This window comes from Neophocaena asiaeorientalis, unplaced genomic scaffold, assembly GCF_003031525.2.
Source record: "Neophocaena asiaeorientalis asiaeorientalis breed wild unplaced genomic scaffold, Neophocaena_asiaeorientalis_V1.1 scaffold280, whole genome shotgun sequence".
In the NCBI taxonomy this organism is placed as follows: Eukaryota; Metazoa; Chordata; class Mammalia; order Artiodactyla; family Phocoenidae; genus Neophocaena; species Neophocaena asiaeorientalis.
Genome location: NW_020185321.1, coordinates 4,852,252 through 4,870,090, shown reverse-complemented (window position 1 = coordinate 4,870,090; position 17,839 = coordinate 4,852,252). Strand labels below are relative to the sequence as shown.

General features: G+C 56.6%; 3 protein-coding genes across 4 annotated transcripts in view; all 3 read right to left on the bottom strand.

The window, feature by feature from the left end:
* Positions 1-3,346: 3,346 nt before the first annotated feature.
* On the bottom strand, positions 3,347-4,653 carry HAMP (hepcidin antimicrobial peptide). Its single transcript, XM_024734010.1, has 3 exons — positions 4,570-4,653; positions 3,530-3,589; positions 3,347-3,448 (listed from the first exon to the last, which is right to left on the bottom strand). The coding sequence occupies exons 1-3, from the start codon at positions 4,651-4,653 to the stop codon at positions 3,347-3,349; spliced, it is 246 nt and encodes an 81-aa protein (XP_024589778.1).
* Positions 4,654-7,052: 2,399 nt separating this feature from the next.
* On the bottom strand, positions 7,053-16,163 carry USF2 (upstream transcription factor 2, c-fos interacting). Its single transcript, XM_024734116.1, has 9 exons — positions 16,013-16,163; positions 15,784-15,902; positions 15,447-15,647; positions 14,878-15,028; positions 14,666-14,753; positions 14,289-14,347; positions 8,047-8,141; positions 7,803-7,931; positions 7,053-7,706 (listed from the first exon to the last, which is right to left on the bottom strand). The coding sequence occupies exons 1-9, from the start codon at positions 16,161-16,163 to the stop codon at positions 7,617-7,619; spliced, it is 1,083 nt and encodes a 360-aa protein (XP_024589884.1). The 3' UTR covers positions 7,053-7,616.
* A 226-nt stretch (positions 16,164-16,389) lies between these two features.
* Positions 16,390-17,839, bottom strand: part of LSR (lipolysis stimulated lipoprotein receptor) — a 14,311-nt gene continuing 12,861 nt past the window's right edge. For both annotated transcript variants that reach the window (XM_024734013.1, XM_024734014.1), the window contains 4 exons: positions 17,725-17,816; positions 17,493-17,624; positions 16,621-17,249; positions 16,390-16,526 (listed from right to left, as the gene is read on the bottom strand). In XM_024734013.1, the coding sequence (XP_024589781.1) occupies positions 16,491-16,526; positions 16,621-17,249; positions 17,493-17,624; positions 17,725-17,816 (889 nt within the window). In that variant the 3' untranslated portion in view covers positions 16,390-16,490. The remainder of the gene's footprint in view (positions 16,527-16,620; positions 17,250-17,492; positions 17,625-17,724; positions 17,817-17,839) is intronic.

The following is a 17,839-nucleotide window of genomic DNA, read 5'->3' as shown; positions in this document are numbered from 1 at the left end:
TTGGATGCCGCTTCCTCTGGAAGCCTGCCCGGCCCCTCTCACCAAGCCAAGTTCCTCTGTTTAAATGCTGCCCGGTCCCTCTATGGCCCTCAGCATGCCATTTGCCAACCTGCACCCTCAGTGAGCTGCTTCCCCACTGGCATCTGAGCTCAGGTCTCCACCTGCCTGTTTGTCTGTCTGTCTGTCTATCTTGTTCACCATTGTATCCCCTAGAACAGTGCCTGGTGCACAGAGGGTGCTCAGCCAGGGCTGTGCTGACTCTCTGAGCTGGGTAGGGACCCTCTGTGCGCAGAGTCCACGGTGGTCCTCCTGCCACCCCGGCCCCTCCCATTGGTCATGACCTTTGCATGGTGATGGTGGTGTGATGAAGTGGAGTAGTGGTTTGATCATGAGCTGTTCAGTCACACTGGGGCATCTTCTGTCCTCCTTCAGGCCAGGGCAGTAGGGAGGGAGGCGGGGAGGGTCCTTTCTCCCAAGGGAGAGCCCAGCCCCCGGGGGCGGGGGGACAGATGCAGAGGGTGATGGGTGGGGAAATCCCTCAGACTGGGGAGTGAGGAGTCAGAGAAGGCTGGATGGAGGGGGATGGGGAGTCCCACCCCCACCTCGGGCTTCATGATGTCAGACTCTGCCCGTGCCTTTCCCAGTCAGGGACAAAGGCCCACTGAGAGTGGGGTGGGGCTTGAACGCCAGGGTTCCAGACAAGACAGTGGCCTGGTGCTTGGGCTTTGGGAGAGGACACGGAGATCCTAGGGGACTCTTGTCACAGCCTTCAGCATCAACGCCAGCCACCCTGGGGTCTTGTGCCAGAGCAGTTTGGGGGGTGGGTCTATCGTCTCTCCGGGTGTGAACTGAATGATGGCTGTCCCTGGGGGCGGGCTGTGCACGTGAGTGAGTCCCACAGAGGGCTCTGTCGCTGAGACCTGCACTCGGGTCTCCAGCCCAAGGGAGGACTGGGGGACCGGAGAGCACGTACCAACAGAAAGGAGAGGTGTTGCTCAGATCAGCTACCAGTGCTACCTGATCATCGGACCCTTCCAGGCAAGGCAGGTGTGTCAGTTTGCTAGAACTACTGTGACAAAGTCCTACCAACTGGGCGGCTGAAGAAACAATTTATTGTCTCACAGCGCTGGAGGATAGAAGTCTCCATGTCCACATGGCGTTTTCCCTATATGCGGGTCTCTGTGTCCAAATTTCCACTTTTTATAAGCATACCAGTCCTATTGTATTAGGACCCAGCGTAATGACCTCCTTTTAATGTGATTATCTCTGTAAAGACCCTAGCACCAAATGCCACACAATCGCACTGGGGATTAAGACTTCAACATAGAGATCATTCTATTCTATTCTATTCTATTTTTCCATGCGGCTTGTGGGATCTGAGTTCCCCGACCAGGAATTGAACTCAGGCCACCACAGTGGAAGCATCTAGTCCTAAACACTGGACCACCGGGGAATTCCCAACGTATACATTTTAGAGGGACATAGTTCAGCCCATAACAGCAGGAGTTCAGATTTTTATGTGAAATACCTCTATCTTTAGATAGTAGCCCAATTTTTGTCTAAAACATTGTGCAGACCAAGCAAAATTGATCTCAGGGCAGAATCAAGCCTTCCCAGGCCCACTCGTTGCACGTGCTCTTGAGGGGTAGCGGGTGGTTGGTCCAACCCAGAGGTGCTCTCTGCCCTCAGCCAGAGTTGGCAGCTTCAGCAGCAGGAGTCTTCAAACTGTGGCCCCCTGGCCAGCAGCAGCAGTATCAGCTGGGAGCTTGTTAGAAACGCAGATCCTAAGGCCCCACCCCAGACCTGCCAAATCTGCATTTTACCAGGCCCTCCAGGAGAGTCGGGTGCGTGCTAGTGTTTATTTATCAGGAGGGTCTGCGCAGGCTCAGCGGCCATGGCTCACGGGCCCAGCCGCTCCGCGGCATGTGGGATCTTCCCGGGCCGGGGCACGAACCCGCGTCCCCTGCATCGGCAGGCGGACTCTCAACCACTGCGCCACCAGGGAAGCCCGCCACCTTCTCTTGAAAAGGCGCTCTAGCCATGTGTCGCCTGCCTGTGGGCACGGCAGCTATGCCTGGCAGCCCTCTTTAGATGGGGCCCCAGGCCTCCCCACTCCCTATCTTTACGCAACATTGAAGCCAAATGGCCGAGGCCCTTTATCATCACGCTAGCGCTGATGTGTTCTCATGGGCTAAGATGATAGTGAAATGCATCTTGCATTTCTTCTATCAAAAGTGGGGAAATCAGATAAATTGACAGGGATACAGTTTTCAAGAAGCAAGGGAGGGAATTCAGCCCCTTATGGAGATGAACAGTATTGTCCTATGTATCTCCTATGCGAAGTATGTTGTTATTGAGAGAAGATAAGTGAAGATGCTCGTGAGAAACAAATCCATCACATCTCGCTCATTTACGTCACCTGGTGGTCCCCGAAGGCCAGTGGTTCTCAGGTGTTTTGGTCTCAGGACCCCTTTATACTCTGAAAACTTATCGAGAACTTCAAAAACCTTGTGTTCTAGTGAGTTATATCTATAGGTGCTTAATTTATTAGAAATTGAAACCGAGAAATTTTTTTTTTTTTTTTTTTTGCGGTACGCGGTCCTCTCACTGTTGTGGCCTCTCCCGTTGCGGAGCACAGGCTCCGGACGCGCAGGCTCAGAGGCCGTGGCTCACGGGCCCAGCCGCTCCGCGGCATGTGGGATCTTCCCGGACCGGGGCACGAACCCGTGTCCCCTGTATCGGCAGGCGGACTCTCAACCACTGCGCCACCAGGGAAGCCCCGAGAAATTTTTAAAGCATAAGATACACAAGCACACGATCTACCAGACGTCAGAAGGATGACGTCCTCGCACGTCGTGGGGCCTCGCTGTCCACTCACGAGGGAATGAGGGTGAGAAAGACGGGAGACATCTTAGTAGTTTCCACTTTGTGGAGCCCTGGAGTAGTCCCCAGACCTTACTCTGAGAACGCTTGCTAGGCATGTGAATTTACCCCGGTAAGTTGCAGAAGATTGCAAGGAGGAAACTTTAACTTTCATTCCCTGCTGTTGCAACATAAATTCGAGGTTTTCTGAAGCGGGGAAAGATGGGAAGAACAGAAACCAAATACCCTTCAACAAGCTTCCTTGCAAGCACACCAACCCCGCACACCCCACCGAGCACTGGCCCTCCCAAGACAGGGGCCACAACGAGCCTCTGGCATAGGCCTTTGGCAGGGAGAAAAGACAATGGACTCTGGTTTGGAAAATAAGGGCTAGAACCGGCCGTTTTATTCCAAGACCGTTCACTGAGGGTTGGAGGGTAGCAGGAATAAATAAGGGACCGGGGGCAGGGCGGCAGGGGCTGCTCTAGGTTCTGCAGCATAACCCACACGTTGCTTTGTAACAGCAGCCACAGCAGAAGGTGCAGATGGGGAAGTGGGTGTCTCGTCTCAGCCTCTGGAGCGCGGGCTGTGGGAAAGAAGGGCAGTGAGCGGGGCGTAGGCATGGGAAGGCGTGGGAGGCTCTGAAGGGAGTGCCAGGGAACCTCACCGTCAAGCCAGCTGCGGCTCCTGCTGTGTCCTGGGTCTGGAGGTCTGCGAGCCGTCTTGTCTGTGAAAGCAAAAGGGGAATTGAGGACGGCAGGGCCCCGGCAGAGCTCTCAGTCTCGCTCCCACCGAGCAGCTCCTCCCCAGGGGTTGGCGTCCGCTGGTCCAGCTGGAATCCTAGGAGTGGCCTTACTTTGTGGCCTTTCCGCACCTTCCCACGGGTGGTTCTCCTGCCTACAAACATCCCAGATCTGTCTTCTCTCTCCGCAGCTGCTCACTCTTCCGTAGCACTCTCCGTGGCCTGGAGGCCAGTCCCTGCCTGTATCTTGTCCCTTACAACCCATTCCCCGTGGGTTATCCATCAGATCTCGGCTTAAAAGCCTGCAGGGCTTCCCCTGTGCTTGGAGGAAGATCGGCGTTTGCACAGTTGCCCACAAGACGTGGCATGGCCAGCCCTCGGTCTCATCTCGAAGCACCATCTCCTTCCCTTACCAAGCCCTCTAGTCCTCAGGTACACCATGCTTGCCCCACCTTGGTCTTGGCTGGCTGCCCCCTTCTCTTCTCCTCCCTGTCATAGGTCAAATAACATTTTCTCACAAAAGAGCCAGCCCTTGATGCCATCTAAAGAAGCCAACCCACATCATCACTCTCCCACCATCTTTTATGTTATTCACGAATAGCATTTACTAAACACAAGTGTTCACTTGTTTTGAGTTCACTGACTAATTTCCCTGACCAGGATGTAAGCTCCACGAGAATATTCTCTCATCTACCTTGTTCACTGCTTGGTCACCACTGTCTAGAAGAGGACTTAACACAGAGTAGGCCCTCAATAAATAACTGTGGAATTAGATCAGGGCCCCCAGTCCCTGCCACTCAGTACCCCATCTCTGCACTTCGAGCAGCTGCCTGTCCCCCTTTGCTTGCCCTGAGCTCTGGCCCGTGCTGGGGTCTCCTGCTACCCTCCGCTGTCCCCTCCCAGGGACCTGGCTCTCCGTTGCGATTCTGGCTGCCCTCCTGGGCCCAGACCCTGTGGGCTCTCACCTGGGGTGGCAGAACGAAGCCACTGGTCAGGCTGACCAGGAGAAGCAGGAGGCAGGTGGCCCGGATCTGCGTGTTCAGTGCCATTGTGCCGTCCGTCTGGCTGTCCTTCTGTTACGTCTAAGACTTGCTCTGGTGTCTGGAAGCCCAGTTACAGTTGCTTTTATGGGGCCTCCCGGGGGAGGGGGGGCGGGGATGCGAAGCCCCCTCCCCTTTGGCCCAACTCATTTCCAAGAAGGTGGTGGCGCCGAAAAGGCGGGAGAGATAAGCGGGAACAGAGTGACAGGGAACAGGGTTGTGTCACCCTCAGCCAGCAGAGGTGTGTCCAGGAGGTGGGACAGACGCGACCACAGACACACGCCTCTTGCCAGCCACCTGGGAAACACTTTCCCCAACATGACATCACCCTGTTGATTTCAGAAAAAATTCCACCTTTTGCCCCAGCAGCTGAACTGGTCGATGAGCAGGAGTGAGGCGCCCTCCTTCCCCACCCTTCCCCGGCCTCCTCATTCACATGCCATATGGCTGTCACTTGCCGGGGAGGGAACACCGTGACGGCCACGTGCAGGAGTCTGTGTCAACAGGCGCCCCCAGAACACGTATGGGGTCTTTTTTTTTTTTTTTCTTTGATGTGGACCACTTTTAAAGTCTTTATTGAATTTGTTACAATATTGCTTCTGTTTTGTTTTGGTTTTCTGGCCATGAGGCCTGTGGGATCTTAGCTCCCCGACCAGAGATGGAACCCACACCCGCTGCATTGGAAGGCAAAGTCTTAACCACTGAACCTCCAGGGAAGCCCCACCTGTAGGGCTTTTCAAGTGTCAGAAACTTAAGATGTGGCCCTGGTATCTGGGAAATATTCCTGTGAACTTTTGGCCAAAAGAGACAGTGGTGACGGTAATAGCTAACATCTGACTGCACCTCAGGAGCCGGCAGGTGTACTGACTCACTTTTGGGTTAACTCAGCCTGTGCCACCTATCCTCTGAGCAGCTCCTACCTGACCCACCCTGGGCTCTGCTCTGTATTCAGGGTGCTAGCTGCCTTCTCAGCCACTGACCCCAGGGGCCAGGCTTCCTAGATCCTGCTCCTGAGGGAGGAGCCCACCATGCCCACCTGAGACTTACTTTCTTCACTTTTCAGGAGAGGAGCTGAAGGCAAAGGTGAGGGCGCTGCCCAAGCTCGGCCAGCCAGAGGCAGTCGGGACTTCAGCCCGGGCAGCCTGACTGGGGCCTGTGCCCTCATCACCAGGCTTTCCTGCCTCCCAGAAAACACAGGAGGGCACGGTGGGTCTGCTGGACCTGGCTCATACGGCTCAGTGAGCAGCTTGTGCACGTCCCATCCCAACTCCAAAGTTAGGGGCATCGTGCTGGCACCTTGAAACCCACTGATGTGGGAGTCCTTACACCACAGACGTCGGCAAACACTAACAACCCAGGCTTTCCTTCAGGGGGCCGGCTCCCTGCCCACCACGGGAAGGGGAGCTGGGCCGAGGCTGCCTGACTGCGGCAACCTCATTGCTACCCGTGACCTGAACCATCTTAGAGCGCACACGGCCCAGGAGAACAGCAAACCTTGACTCCAGAGATGGCCCCTTGGCCATTTTCCCTCCCCGGCTCGCTCTAGGGCCATCCAGTGTTAACCCTACGAACCTGGGGATGGTGCTGTCAAGGAATGAACTCTCCTTCCTGGCCCCAAACTGGGCCACTCAAAGAGCACAAAAGTGGGGGCCCCTGGGAAGTAATGCTGTTCCCTGCCATCTGCCTCCCCACTCACTCTGTTAGGCCCCTCCGGCTGCACACAACCTCACTCTCAGAGGAGGAAAGGAGACGGGGCTCTTGGAAGGAAGAAACCAGCTAGGGGCCTCTGGGATGGGCGCAGCGTGGCGAGCTGTCAGGTGACCAGGCCTAGATGCCGGGAGTGGCTGGACTTGCACGGGGAGGCACGGCAGCATCCCCCAGCACTGCCAGGCATCACTGCATCTCAACTCAGGCCAGGTTTCATCATCAACCAGGGGCAGGGGTCACAGCACAGGCGCCAGAGTTGCAGTGCAAGGCGACAGGCTGACGGGCCAAGCCTGGCTTCCTGGCCATCTGCCCTCCCTGGGGGTGGGGGTGCTCAAGGCCAGGCCCCACCATTGGCTGATGCAGAGGGGAGGGCGTCAGCCCAGAAGAGCAGGGCCAGGAGCCAGTCCTGTTTCGGAACTGGTGACACAGAAGACCCCAGCCTCTCCTCCAAACACATGGGACATGTCCTTGACCCTGGCTCCCCCTGTCCCCCACACCACATACGCAACACCTTGGGCCTCCGCGAGGCTATCCATTCCTTAATTCCTTCATCCACACAACCAACAGACTGGGTACCAGGCGGTACTGGATGGCAGGGACCAGCACACAGCCACGAACACAAGAGGGAGGCCCTGCCCTCAGGAGCCCTGCACAGACCCCAGACTCCCTCCCCACATCTGAGATGGACAGATACACAGACAGACAAGGCGGGGCCACATGGGGCCAGTTTATTGCAGTTAAATACCTCTCTCTCTCTCTATTTTTTTTTTTGTCCATTTTTTTCCATAAAGAAAATTAGAACACACTCACACACCCAAAGGGGAGCAGGGTTCCAGAAACAAGAGGTGGGGTGGGACATGGCCTCCCTGCTTAGGTCCAGGCCCCAGGGCTGGCCCCCCAAAGGCTCCCCTCCTTCCCATAAGCACCCTGTCTCAGTGCCTCTAGAGTCCAAGGAGGCAGTGGGGTATGGCAGGGGCTCTGTCCTCCTTCCTCTTGCCTCCAGGTGAGACCACTAGAAGTGCCAGGGCTGAGTAGGGGCCGGGAGAAGGGAGACGGACAGACGGGCAGGGAGGATATTGTTTCCGAGTTGAGGAGAGCAGTGGGTGCTTATCCACAGAAATTCATTATTTCTCCCCGTTTTTTGTTAAAAATCTACTATAAAAAACGCAGCTGGGGGAGGGGCGTCTGTCCCTCTCTGTGCTAAGGGCTGGGGAAAGGGACGGCAGGGGCCCGGAGGCGGCCCGCGCCGCACGCTGCGGACGGCGTCACTGCCGGGCGCTCTCGCCCACCATCTCCAGGTTGTGCTGCTGCAGCTGGGCGCGGAGCACGGCGTTCTCATTCTTCAGCTCCTCGATCTGCCAGACACGACGGGGCACGGGCAGCCGGGGCTGGCTCCCCGCGTCCTGGGGCTCCTGGGCGCGCCTCGCCACCCGCCCAGGCCTGCCGCTCACCTGCTGCCTCAGGAGCTCACTGTCCATCTGCAGCCGCTCGGCCTCCTTGAAGGCCTCCTGCATGCGCTGGTTGGTCTGGCGCAGCTCCCGGATGTAGTCGCAGGCCTTCGACAGGATCCCTCCTTTACTCTGGGGGGTGGGTTCGGCCCCGGGCGGCTCCCGCCTCTGGCGGCCAGGCCAGGCAGACTCTCCGCAAGGGGTCGGGGACGGGCCGCCACAGCACTGAGGGCCGAAGGGCACTCACCGCTCCTGTCTTGCTATTATCTGCATTACAATCTGGAATGATTTTTGAAAGCTGGACGATCCAGTTGTTGATCTTGTCCCTCCGCCTCCGCTCCACTGCAGCAAGAACAGCAAGAACGAGGCTACGTTCACAGCACTCCCTCTGTGCCCGGGCGATTCACCGCCTAAGGCAGGTGCCACGAGAGCCGAGGCCACCCAAGGTCACACCGCCAGCAAGTACGGGGCTCCGATCTGAACCCAGGCAGCTGGCTCCAGCCCCCTCCACATCGCTCCTCGAGAGGAACCCTCAAGTGCCACACGTACCTCAAGGCAGAATCGACAGCTGGGGGGCTGCAGGGTTCGCTTTACCCGCCCAGCGTGTTTTCAAAAATCTGATTCAACATTTAAAAATTAGGAAACTTCACCTAACAACTGGCCTCTTTTGAAAACTGGAGTTGTGGCCACAGTGGGCACATGTTCTTGGCAGGCAAGAATGGGCCAGAGCCCTTTACACAGGACCGAGGCACCCTTCTCCAGTCCCCAACGCCCCTGCATTTGATTCTCCACGGTGCTCAGGTCTCCCCACAGCTCTGGGCCCCACGATCCTATTTCTCTTTTCATCTTTAAAATCACGGTCTGACCACGTCTCACCTCCACTGGAAGTCCTTTTCCAGGGCCCCCGCAGCAAGTCTCAGCTTCCCCAGCTGGCACTGCGGCTCTCAGGGCCCTGGCCCATCAGGGCACTGGGTCACCCGGAAAGAAACGCTACGAACCCTCTCTTGAAGGCCAGGTTTGACAAACTACTGGCATATTTCACTTGAAAAGTCCAGATTTGTGATTTATCTCATAAAACACCACAATCTCACTCTGTCTGCTGAGTTGCGGGGAAGCTGCCCCCTTCAGGCAGGACTCGTATGTGTCTTTGCCCTGTCTTCTCATCCGGCCTGTCACGACCTATGACGGCGGCCTGGGGTCTGCCTGCACGGCAGCCTGAGATCCCTGGTCTGGGGCTCACTGAACAAAGCTATCCCAGCCCTTCGTACTAGGCAATTGCTGGGGACACACAAGAAAGCCCAGCTGCCCCTGTGACTCTCACCCATACACTCTCATCCCCCTGCCAGGGCAGCCCATGGACAAATGCAGGTGGTGTCTATAGAGGAGCGGGGACCGTAGGTGGGACTTGGCAAGGAGGGCCAAGGGGTATTTTCTCAGGGTTGGGAGACTGGGGGAGGGGTCGGGTGAGCGTGAGAAAGATGGGGTGGGCCAGAAGCTTGCCCCTGACTCTTCTCCTCCTCTGAGGCCAGCCCCACCCCCCGACCCGACTGCTCCCTCAAAGGATGGGCCTGGCCACTAACAGGCACATCCAACTGTCTTCTCCGGGCACTTGCTTTTGCCCACTCGCTGCTGACCGGTCCTTCCAAGAGCCCCCCACTTTGGTCTCGGTGACAACACCCTCCCATGTGGACTCGCTTCCTCCCTCACTCTCCTCTCTTTCCGCCGAAACCTCCCCCTACCACGGTAAGATGCCGCCCAGTATTGAGCTTCACCTGACCCTGGCCCTGGGGTCAGCGAGTGCACAGACCTGGGCCCCATCACTACCGTGGTGAGTGAACTTTCCCAGCGGGGACGACCCTGTCTCACGGTCTTTGGGGACTCTGTGGTCCAAAACAGCAGCAGAGCTAAGGGTCTGCCCAAGTCTGGCAGCACTGGCCACCACGTCCCTCAGCAGCGCGCTCCACTCTAGGGGTTCAGCTGAGGAGCTCTAGAGCAGATGGCTGCCCAGTTCCTTCCTCTACCCTCCCGCAGCCCGACATTCCTGAGCCTGGGCTCCGCACTGCAGCTGCAGCCCACACACACTCCTCACTTCAAGCCACCGGGGGCAGGGATGGGGGGCAGGGGACAGCAGTTCGCATTTGCTTCTTCAAAACTTACCGCCTGCCCTACTGTGTGCAGGGCACTCCGCGAGGCTGAAGTCCAGGGTGGACTCAACCTCTGTCCTGCTGGCACTCGCGGCACCAGCGTGACATGCACGTGAACAGGAGACACTGACGCCACAGGACTGTGTGTTATAACTGAAGACTGTACCGAGTGCCTGGGGAACGCCAGGGTGGAACGATGCATCCCGCAGGGAGTGAGGTGGGGTATATCTTCAGAGAAGGATTTAGAAAGGAAACATTTGGGCTGGTTTCTGAGAGGAAGGACATCAGGCCGACAGGCATCAAGAAACCCAGAAACGGTGATATGGAAACACCTTGGAGGGTGCAGGGGGTGGCGCAGGGTGGCAGGAATAGATTGTAGAAACAGGTTGAGAACCCCTGAATGCCCTGCTAGCAGGTCTGGACCTTGTCTTCTCTTCCCCTAGGGGTCTAGGCCCTCGAGTCTAGGGCCTTTCTTGGCAATGTGGTCAGGCCCGTGGCTTGGGAAGACCACTTCGGCACAACCGAAACGGAGGAAGACCAGTTAAACCAAGGCCATGTCCATTTCTCAGAAGGCTTAAGTCACACCCATACAACATTTAAAACACAATTTAGAAGCAAAATCTGCCAGGACTCATGGGAGAAATGGGCAAATCCACAAATGTAAGACATCAACAGTCCTCAGCGATTGACAGGACAAGTAGATAAAAAAATGAGGACAGAAAACCTGAACACTGTCAGTCAACCTGGCCTATGCCACCGATGGAGCACGCCACACACAGAAACTTCCACCAAAATAGACCGTATTTGGGGCCGTAAAAGTAAGTCTCAACGAATTTCAAATAACTGAAATTATATAGAGTACATTCTCTGACCACCACAAAACTCACTTAGAAATCAGTAACAGAAAGATAGCCAGAAAATCCATAAACATTTGTAGCTAAACAACACACTTCCAAATAAGCCATGGCTCAAAGAAATCATAAGGAAAACTAGAAATATCTTTAATTGAATGACAAGAGAGCACAACCTATCCAAATGGGATAGAGCTAAAGCAGCGTTGGACTGGAATTCGCAACTGTAAAGCCTTAAATTGAGAATAAAGAAAGGCTTAAAATCATCTTAAGAGGCTGGGGGGAAACCCCCAGCAAATTAAACCCATATTAAGCAGAAGAAATAAATTAGTAACAGTACGAGTGGAAACCGATGCGACAGAAAAAGCAACTCAAAAATCAGACTTCATAAAAGACCTGGATTTCTGGCTTCTCAGAGGTTCTGGCAGTAGTGGGCCCAAATTCTGACACGGCAGCGATGGCTGGCACCGTGCAGTCACCCTTCAGGCAGGACAGACACACAGACCCCAGTTCTCCACAGGGATCACCACTCCCCTTTCTGCCACACTAAGTATCCTGACTCCCTCAGGCCCCTGAAGCATCTGCGGCCCAGAGATGGGCCCCTGTGGTACCAAGAAATGTGGGAAAGAGGGAAAAAGGAGACAGAGCTGATTTGAGGTCCACTTCGGCACAGCGTCTCAGGGCTTGTGGACGTGAGGGAAACGGGCAGAGCTGAAGTGGCCTGGCTCTCGAGTCCAGCTGCGGTAATCATGACAGGGGTGCCTTTTGCTGCTCTGGAAAAGGGAGGCTTTGGGAAGGAGGGACAGAAGGTTCTGTCTTGGACAAGTTGAGTGTGAGGTGTTTCAAGGACAACCAGAAATGGAGATTCTGAACGGGCACTTCAAAAGATGGGTGCAGAGGAGATCCAGAGAGATGGAGCAGAAAGACAGCTTTGTGCAGTGCGGGGGGCGGGGGAAGCCCTGGGAGAACATCAGGGGGCAGTCTCTCCTTTTTGGAATCACATACTTTTCTGGATAAAGCTCGCAGACGCACTCCCGGGAGAAACGACAAACACCGACAACCGGGGATAGGGTCTCGGGGATACTGACCATCCCTGGGCCTGATGTTTCACTCTCCTGAGACCGCTAGAAGAAGGGGCTGGACCTCAAGAAACGCTAACAGCCAAAGCACTTTCCAAACCTCGCCCATCGTGAAGAGTCACCTGGGGAACCTGTTGAAACACGGACTCCCAAGCTCCCCCTCCGACCTACCCATTCAGCACCTCGTGAGGACAGCCGTGACTGTGAAGCCCTGCCCTCAGGAGCAGGCTGGAAAGGAGAATCAGAGCAGGTAGAGCAGAAAGGAACATTCCCGAAAGGAGGGGAACGGGCAGGGTCAGATGCTTGGAGCGCAGACAGGAAAGGAAGCCAGTGGATTTGGCAATGAGGTCATCACGAGTGACCTTAAATAGAGCCGTTCTGATAGAGAAATGAGCCAGACTGCCAAGGGTACGGGGAGGCCAGGCAGAGGGTCGGTCAAACACTCTGCAGGTTAGGAGAGAGTGGGCAGGCCACAGCTGGAGGGCAAGGGCGAGGTCACAGCGAGACTGATTTTTACAGGATGAGGAGAAGTCAAGACTTTGGAGCTGGATTAATCCAGCGAGAGGCAGAGTGCGAGGAGGGTGGAGGGTGGCTGGCTGGTCTGAGAATCGTTAGCCGTGGTCTTACCAGGCGGCACACCACCCTGCTGGGGGCTCACGACTCAACGTGCTGCACCCTCACGACAAGCCTCTGGGGTAGCCAGTTGTGTTAACGCATCCTTAAGAGGACTAAACGGGCGCGGAGGTCAGGAACCAGCCTGAGGTCATACGACCAGGACGCAGTAGAGCCAGGACTGCCCAAGGCAGACAGCTGGAGACCCCTGAAACCCATCACACCCAAAACCAAGCTCACACTCAACCCTTCCCTTTAAACGAACCTGACCCCGTCACGAAAGCCTGATTCACGAAACCCCGATTCTGCAGCCTCCTGCTCTTCCGCCCCACAGCTCGGGCCCCCACAAGCCCCGTTCAGGCCCCGCCCTGTCTGAGGCCCCCAGCTGCAGTCAACTCTTGTTTCCCTAACCTCTGGTGCCCCATCACCCTCACCATCCAGCCTCCGCACACAATCCCTCTGCTTACTTCCCCTCGAAGCAGAATAAAAATCTAGGAATGGGGACCCCGGGAAGGCCTCTGACAAGGCCCCACGTGATCTGGCCCTGGCCAGGCCACCCATGACCCCACCAACTTCCTCTTATCTTTCCTGAAACCTGCTCTTCTTCAGACACACCAAGTCTGCTCCAGCCCAGGCCTGGGTGTTTGCACTTGCTTGTCCCTCGCTGCCTGGGACTCTTCCCATTCAGGCCCCTGCTCAGCCGTCACTTCTAGAGAGGCCTACAGAGCACACTGCCGCCATAACCCTCCATCTCCTTACCCGGGCTTATCTTCCTTCACGTGACACATGACTTATGTTCCCTGATGTCTTATTGTAGCTTTCTGTAGTTTCTGTCTCTCCCACCAGAATGAACACCCTGTAAGAGCCAAGGTGTCTGTTCCATTATCTGCTGCTGTATCTGAGGCCTAGAACAGGGGCTGGCACACAGTACGTATGTGCTGAATGAATGCCTGAACTCACCGCGCAGCTTAGATCACAGCCGCACAAGCCCACCTCCCAATCAAACACCTTTAGGACTCTCAGGTCCTCACCCTGAAGTTCAAGGCCTTCCTTGACCCTCCCAACTCTCTCCTCCCAAGCACTCCACACAGAACCTCTGCTTTAACCAAACCAGCACCCACGAAGCAAATTCCCTCTACCCTGCCTTCCCGTGCTTCCCTCTGCTGGACAGGCACTCCCAAAGGCCACTTCCCTGGGGGAAACGTCACCTGATCCCCCAGTCAGTGTTCAATCAAACAGCCTGAACTACTCTGAGCTTCCTGGACACTCCACTAGTGGCACGGGGCATGTACTGCCCAGCCTAGTATCCACCTTCAGGAAATATCTGCTGAATGATGGCTATTTGGGTGGAAGTGTCCCCTGGACATGCTCTGGCCTCAGCCAGAGACATGGACTTCTCGCAGTTTCATCTTCAGATGTACTCTCTCTCAGACCAGAGCTACTCCTGGAAGCTAGGCTGGTAGAGGCGTGGGGGGCTTGAGCAAAACAGCTGCTTCGTGGGAAGGCAGGTCCAGGTGAGCCAGACCAACCCAACTTTCCAAGAGGAGCGGGAAATCCATACATGAATGTGAAACTTGCCATTTAAAATATTAGTAATTAATTCAAAGTCACTAGCCGGGATGTTAAACACACTGCAGCTCACACCTCCTGCCTATTTACTCGCGACAGCGAACCTCCACATTTCTGCTTTTCCAGCATTCGACAAGCACCTCTCACGTACTTGTCGCATGCCTGCTGATCTGTGACTCCGAGCACCGGGCCAGGCTGTGCCCATGAGGCTCAGCAGCTCCACCCTGACCTTACCTTCGTTATGTTGAGCTCTCCTTCTCTCATCCCGTGGTGTCCTGGTTCCATCGATTTTCCTAGAAAAGAAAAAAAAAATAGATGCATGTTACCTCCAGCCCATTGGTCCAAACGTTTATTAAGGAGTCAGACTTAAAAATGATCTTTGCAACACATATCCATATGCAGGGAGAGAAAGAGAAAAAGAGAGAGAGGAGAGAGCATGGCATTTTCTTTACTTAAATTAAAGAAACAAAAACCGACCAAAAAATACACCAACTGCCTGCCGTGTACTCAACTGCCTGGCTTCGATTTCAGAAACACATTCCCTTCCTTGGGCCCCCACACCAGGCCCTCCCAGTGTCCCCTACTCCTGGGACCAGGTCTGCTGCACATACGGGGAGTAGGGGTGTGTCCGGGGTGCAATTGTCCTCTGCGTTCCTGTCTGAAGCACATCCTGGGGCGTCATCATGACATAGAACTGGCCTGCAGGGAAAGCAGGGGTTAGTGCTAAAACTGGGGACAGAGTCAGAACTGGCCGGGGGAGCTTCCCTCCCTGCTAGGCCTGTTGCCTCCCCTGCCTTCCGCCCTGGCCCCTTCCTTCCTTTACCTCCAGCCTGCAAGCTCTGGTCTGTGGTCTGTACGGACACAGCCGTGGTATCTCCCACACTGGACGCTGGGAAATAGGCAAATCGTGCCTCCCCACTGACAGCCTCAGCTGCCGGGCTGCCACCATTGCTGAAGGGATTTTGGATTACAGCCTAGGGAGTAGGAGGACAGAGGCCACCCTTAGCCATCTTTGTTCCCCAATCCATCCCCTAGTTGCCATATTTGACGTTTACTGCATTCTCTAGGGAGAGTGGGGAACCCCTCTGTGTGTGCCACTCTGCCCTGTGTCTCACAGCCCTGGAACTCGACAGATACTCAGCAATCACTTAGTGAACTGACCCACTTTTAACTTTTAAGAGACTTTCCTGTTACCGTGATCCCCCTTCAAAAAAAAAAAAAAAAAAAAAAATGTTCCAAAGATCCTGCCCCAGGTTCCACTGTGCAGAACAGAGATTTCACCTGAGGGCCTGAAGGCAGCATCTTGGTCCCACGTGCCCCACCCCCTGGGGCTCCCCCAAGAACAGAGGCAGTGTCCCTTCTCCATCCCCCCAGGGGTTGCTGGGCACCTACCAGTGGGAAGGGCGCTGCGGGACCTGGGGGCACAGAGGCAGCAGCGGGGCCGGGGCGCTGGGTGGCCCCATCCACACCCACCTGCGTCACAGCCTGCTGCCCCCCCGCGAAGGCAGCCGTAGACACGACGCTGACGGCGCCTGCTGTGTCGCCCTGGCCGTCCAGCTGACCATCAGTCACCTGGACTACGCGGTATGTCACCTGCAGGGGGCGGCAGAGAAGGAAGACCCGCGCTGGGGCCCGGGTAGGGGCCAGGTCCGAGCCCCTCCCAGCCCGCCCACTCTACCCGGGGCTCAACCCTCCACCTGCCCGCCGGTCTCCGGGCCCGCAGGCTCACCTGTCCTCCATTATTCTCTGTGCGGAATTGGTACTGGATGTTGTGGTCGCCGAACGCCGCCTGCTGGACGCTGGCGATGGCCACCGCCGTCTGCTCCTCCGCCCCAGGGCCGTCCCCGCCTGCGGTCGGAGGAGGGTAGGGGGGATGGTCAGAGGTGGCGCGGGCCAGGGCGCTCCCAGTGCCCTCCCGGGCGCAGGTCGCGGCCCCGGTGGGCCCCGCGAGCACTCACCTTCCTGCAGCTCGACGCCCTCCTCTGCCTCGGGTCCCTTGTCGTGACTGCGGGGAGGACGGGAAGAAGAGGGGGTTTTTTTTAGAGGAGCGCGCACGCGCGCCCCCGGCGGCCGCGCTGTGGTGCGCGAAGGCGGGGGCCCGAGGCGCATGCGCACGTCTGGGCGGGTCCGGGGGCGCGCACGCAGGGCGGGGCGGAGCCAGCGTGGGGCACGTATTCCTGGCCGCCGAGGGACGGAGAAGGCAGAGCTGGTCCTTTCCTCCTGGGTCGGGACGCAAGTCCCAAGACAGAACTGGACATGCGGCCTTTTGCAGACACACACAGCAGCTGTTCGGGCTCCCCACCTCGCGCAGCAAAACAAACGCTTCCCTCCAGACTTAGGACTTGTGATCATAAGTTTTATTAGTCTTAGGAGGAGATCATCGATAATTCCTCAAATTTAAAAAACAGTACAAAAGTTACATACAAAACGTTGAGATCAGACGACTAAACTTTCCCGACTCAGGCCCAAGTTCTGCAAGGGAAAATGAAAGAAAGATGTGAGCTGGGGAGGACTGGAGAAGAGGGTCCAGGAAGGCTCTTAGAGCCAGGTAGGGCCGTTCACTCACCTTCTTAAGCCTCCGCTCCCGTGAGGCCTGGGAGTCAGTCTCAGAGTAAGGGGGAGGCGCTGGAGGGTAGTAGCCTTCCTCTTCTTCCTCCCTGTAAGGTCTCCTTCTCTCCGCTGGCCCCTTTTTCCGCAAGGCCTCTTCTAGTAGCTGCCCATCATATTGGGGGTCCCCAGACCTGGAGCCATCATCTGGAGGGTCCCGGGAGGGGTGGTAGCGGGCCCTCGGGTCAGCATGAGGGCGGCCTCTAGACCTGAAGTCATCATAGTAGGGATCCCGGGAGTGTGGGAAGTGCCTTGAGTCGTCTTGGTCTTGGTCGTAGAGGTCATCACGGCTGCGGCTTCGGGGGGGTGCATAGGCCCGGCCTCTCCTCCCACTACTTGGGGGAGACCTCCCTGATTCAGCAGAGCCCGGCCGGGCGAGGTCATCTAGGGCATCCACAGAACGGGCTCGGGGCCGCCCGGCCCCCCAGCCACTCCCTGGCCGGTCCACGGGGGGCTCTTGTTCCCACCTCCTCGAACTCCGGGGGGAGTGGTGACCCCACTCCTCATCCCGGATCGGGGTGAGGGCAGGGCCCCGGGAAGGCCGGGATCTCCAGTCGTCCTCATGGAGGGAGGTGACTTCACTCATGGCTGTGGGAAGGAAGGTGTCACTGGTGGGAGGAGGTCAGGAGCCCTGTGGTCCAGCAATGTCACCCACTTGGCTCATATACTCTCAAGGGGGCCCTAGGCTCTTCATCTATTTAGTGATGATCGTACACTTCACTGTGGCCATGGTAGGGAATGAGGGATTGTGTCCAGGATTTGGAGTAGGTATCAGGGAGCCATGTTTCCCCCAACCCCCACAAGAATCCCTCAGACCCCAAGGCTCCTCACCTCGCTCTACACGGCCATTTGGGGGACCAGGTCGAGAGGAGTCAAAGTTGGCCAGCTCCTTCTCCATGTAGTACAGGACCCGCATGGAGTCGTCCTGCTGGTTGGCCTGAATCCTATAGCCACTACGGATTTCTGCGGACAGGAGTTGGAGGTGATCAGTTCTGGGAGGTTGGATGCTGACCCAGCCCCCGCCCCTATAGGCATGTCCAACCTCATAAGGATTGGTTCTCACCAGAGGTCACATTGCTGTCTGTGTCACGAAGCAGGGGTACCTGGGAGCTGTGGCCACCAACTGGGGGAGACTGGCTGTCAGGAGGAAAACCCTGCATTCCCAGCCCCCAAGCCCC

Excerpts from the sequence above, each read along its gene's own strand:
- HAMP (XM_024734010.1), bottom strand. The coding sequence starts at position 4,653 with ATGGCACTGAACACGCAGATCCGGGCCACCTGCCTCCTGCTTCTCCTG. Across the intron at positions 3,590-4,569 it reads GCTTCGTTCTGCCACCCCAG|ACAAGACGGCTCGCAGACCT; the intron begins GTGAGAGCCCAC and ends TTGCTTTCACAG. Across the intron at positions 3,449-3,529 it reads GAGCCGCAGCTGGCTTGACG|CCCGCGCTCCAGAGGCTGAG; the intron begins GTGAGGTTCCCT and ends TCTTTCCCACAG.
- USF2 (XM_024734116.1), bottom strand. The coding sequence starts at position 16,163 with ATGCGCCTCGGGCCCCCGCCTTCGCGCACCACAGCGCGGCCGCCGGGG. Across the intron at positions 14,348-14,665 it reads CGGACACACCCCTACTCCCC|GAAAATCGATGGAACCAGGA; the intron begins GTATGTGCAGCA and ends TTTCTTTTCTAG. Across the intron at positions 7,707-7,802 it reads GTGAGCTCCTGAGGCAGCAG|ATCGAGGAGCTGAAGAATGA; the intron begins GTGAGCGGCAGG and ends CGTGTCTGGCAG.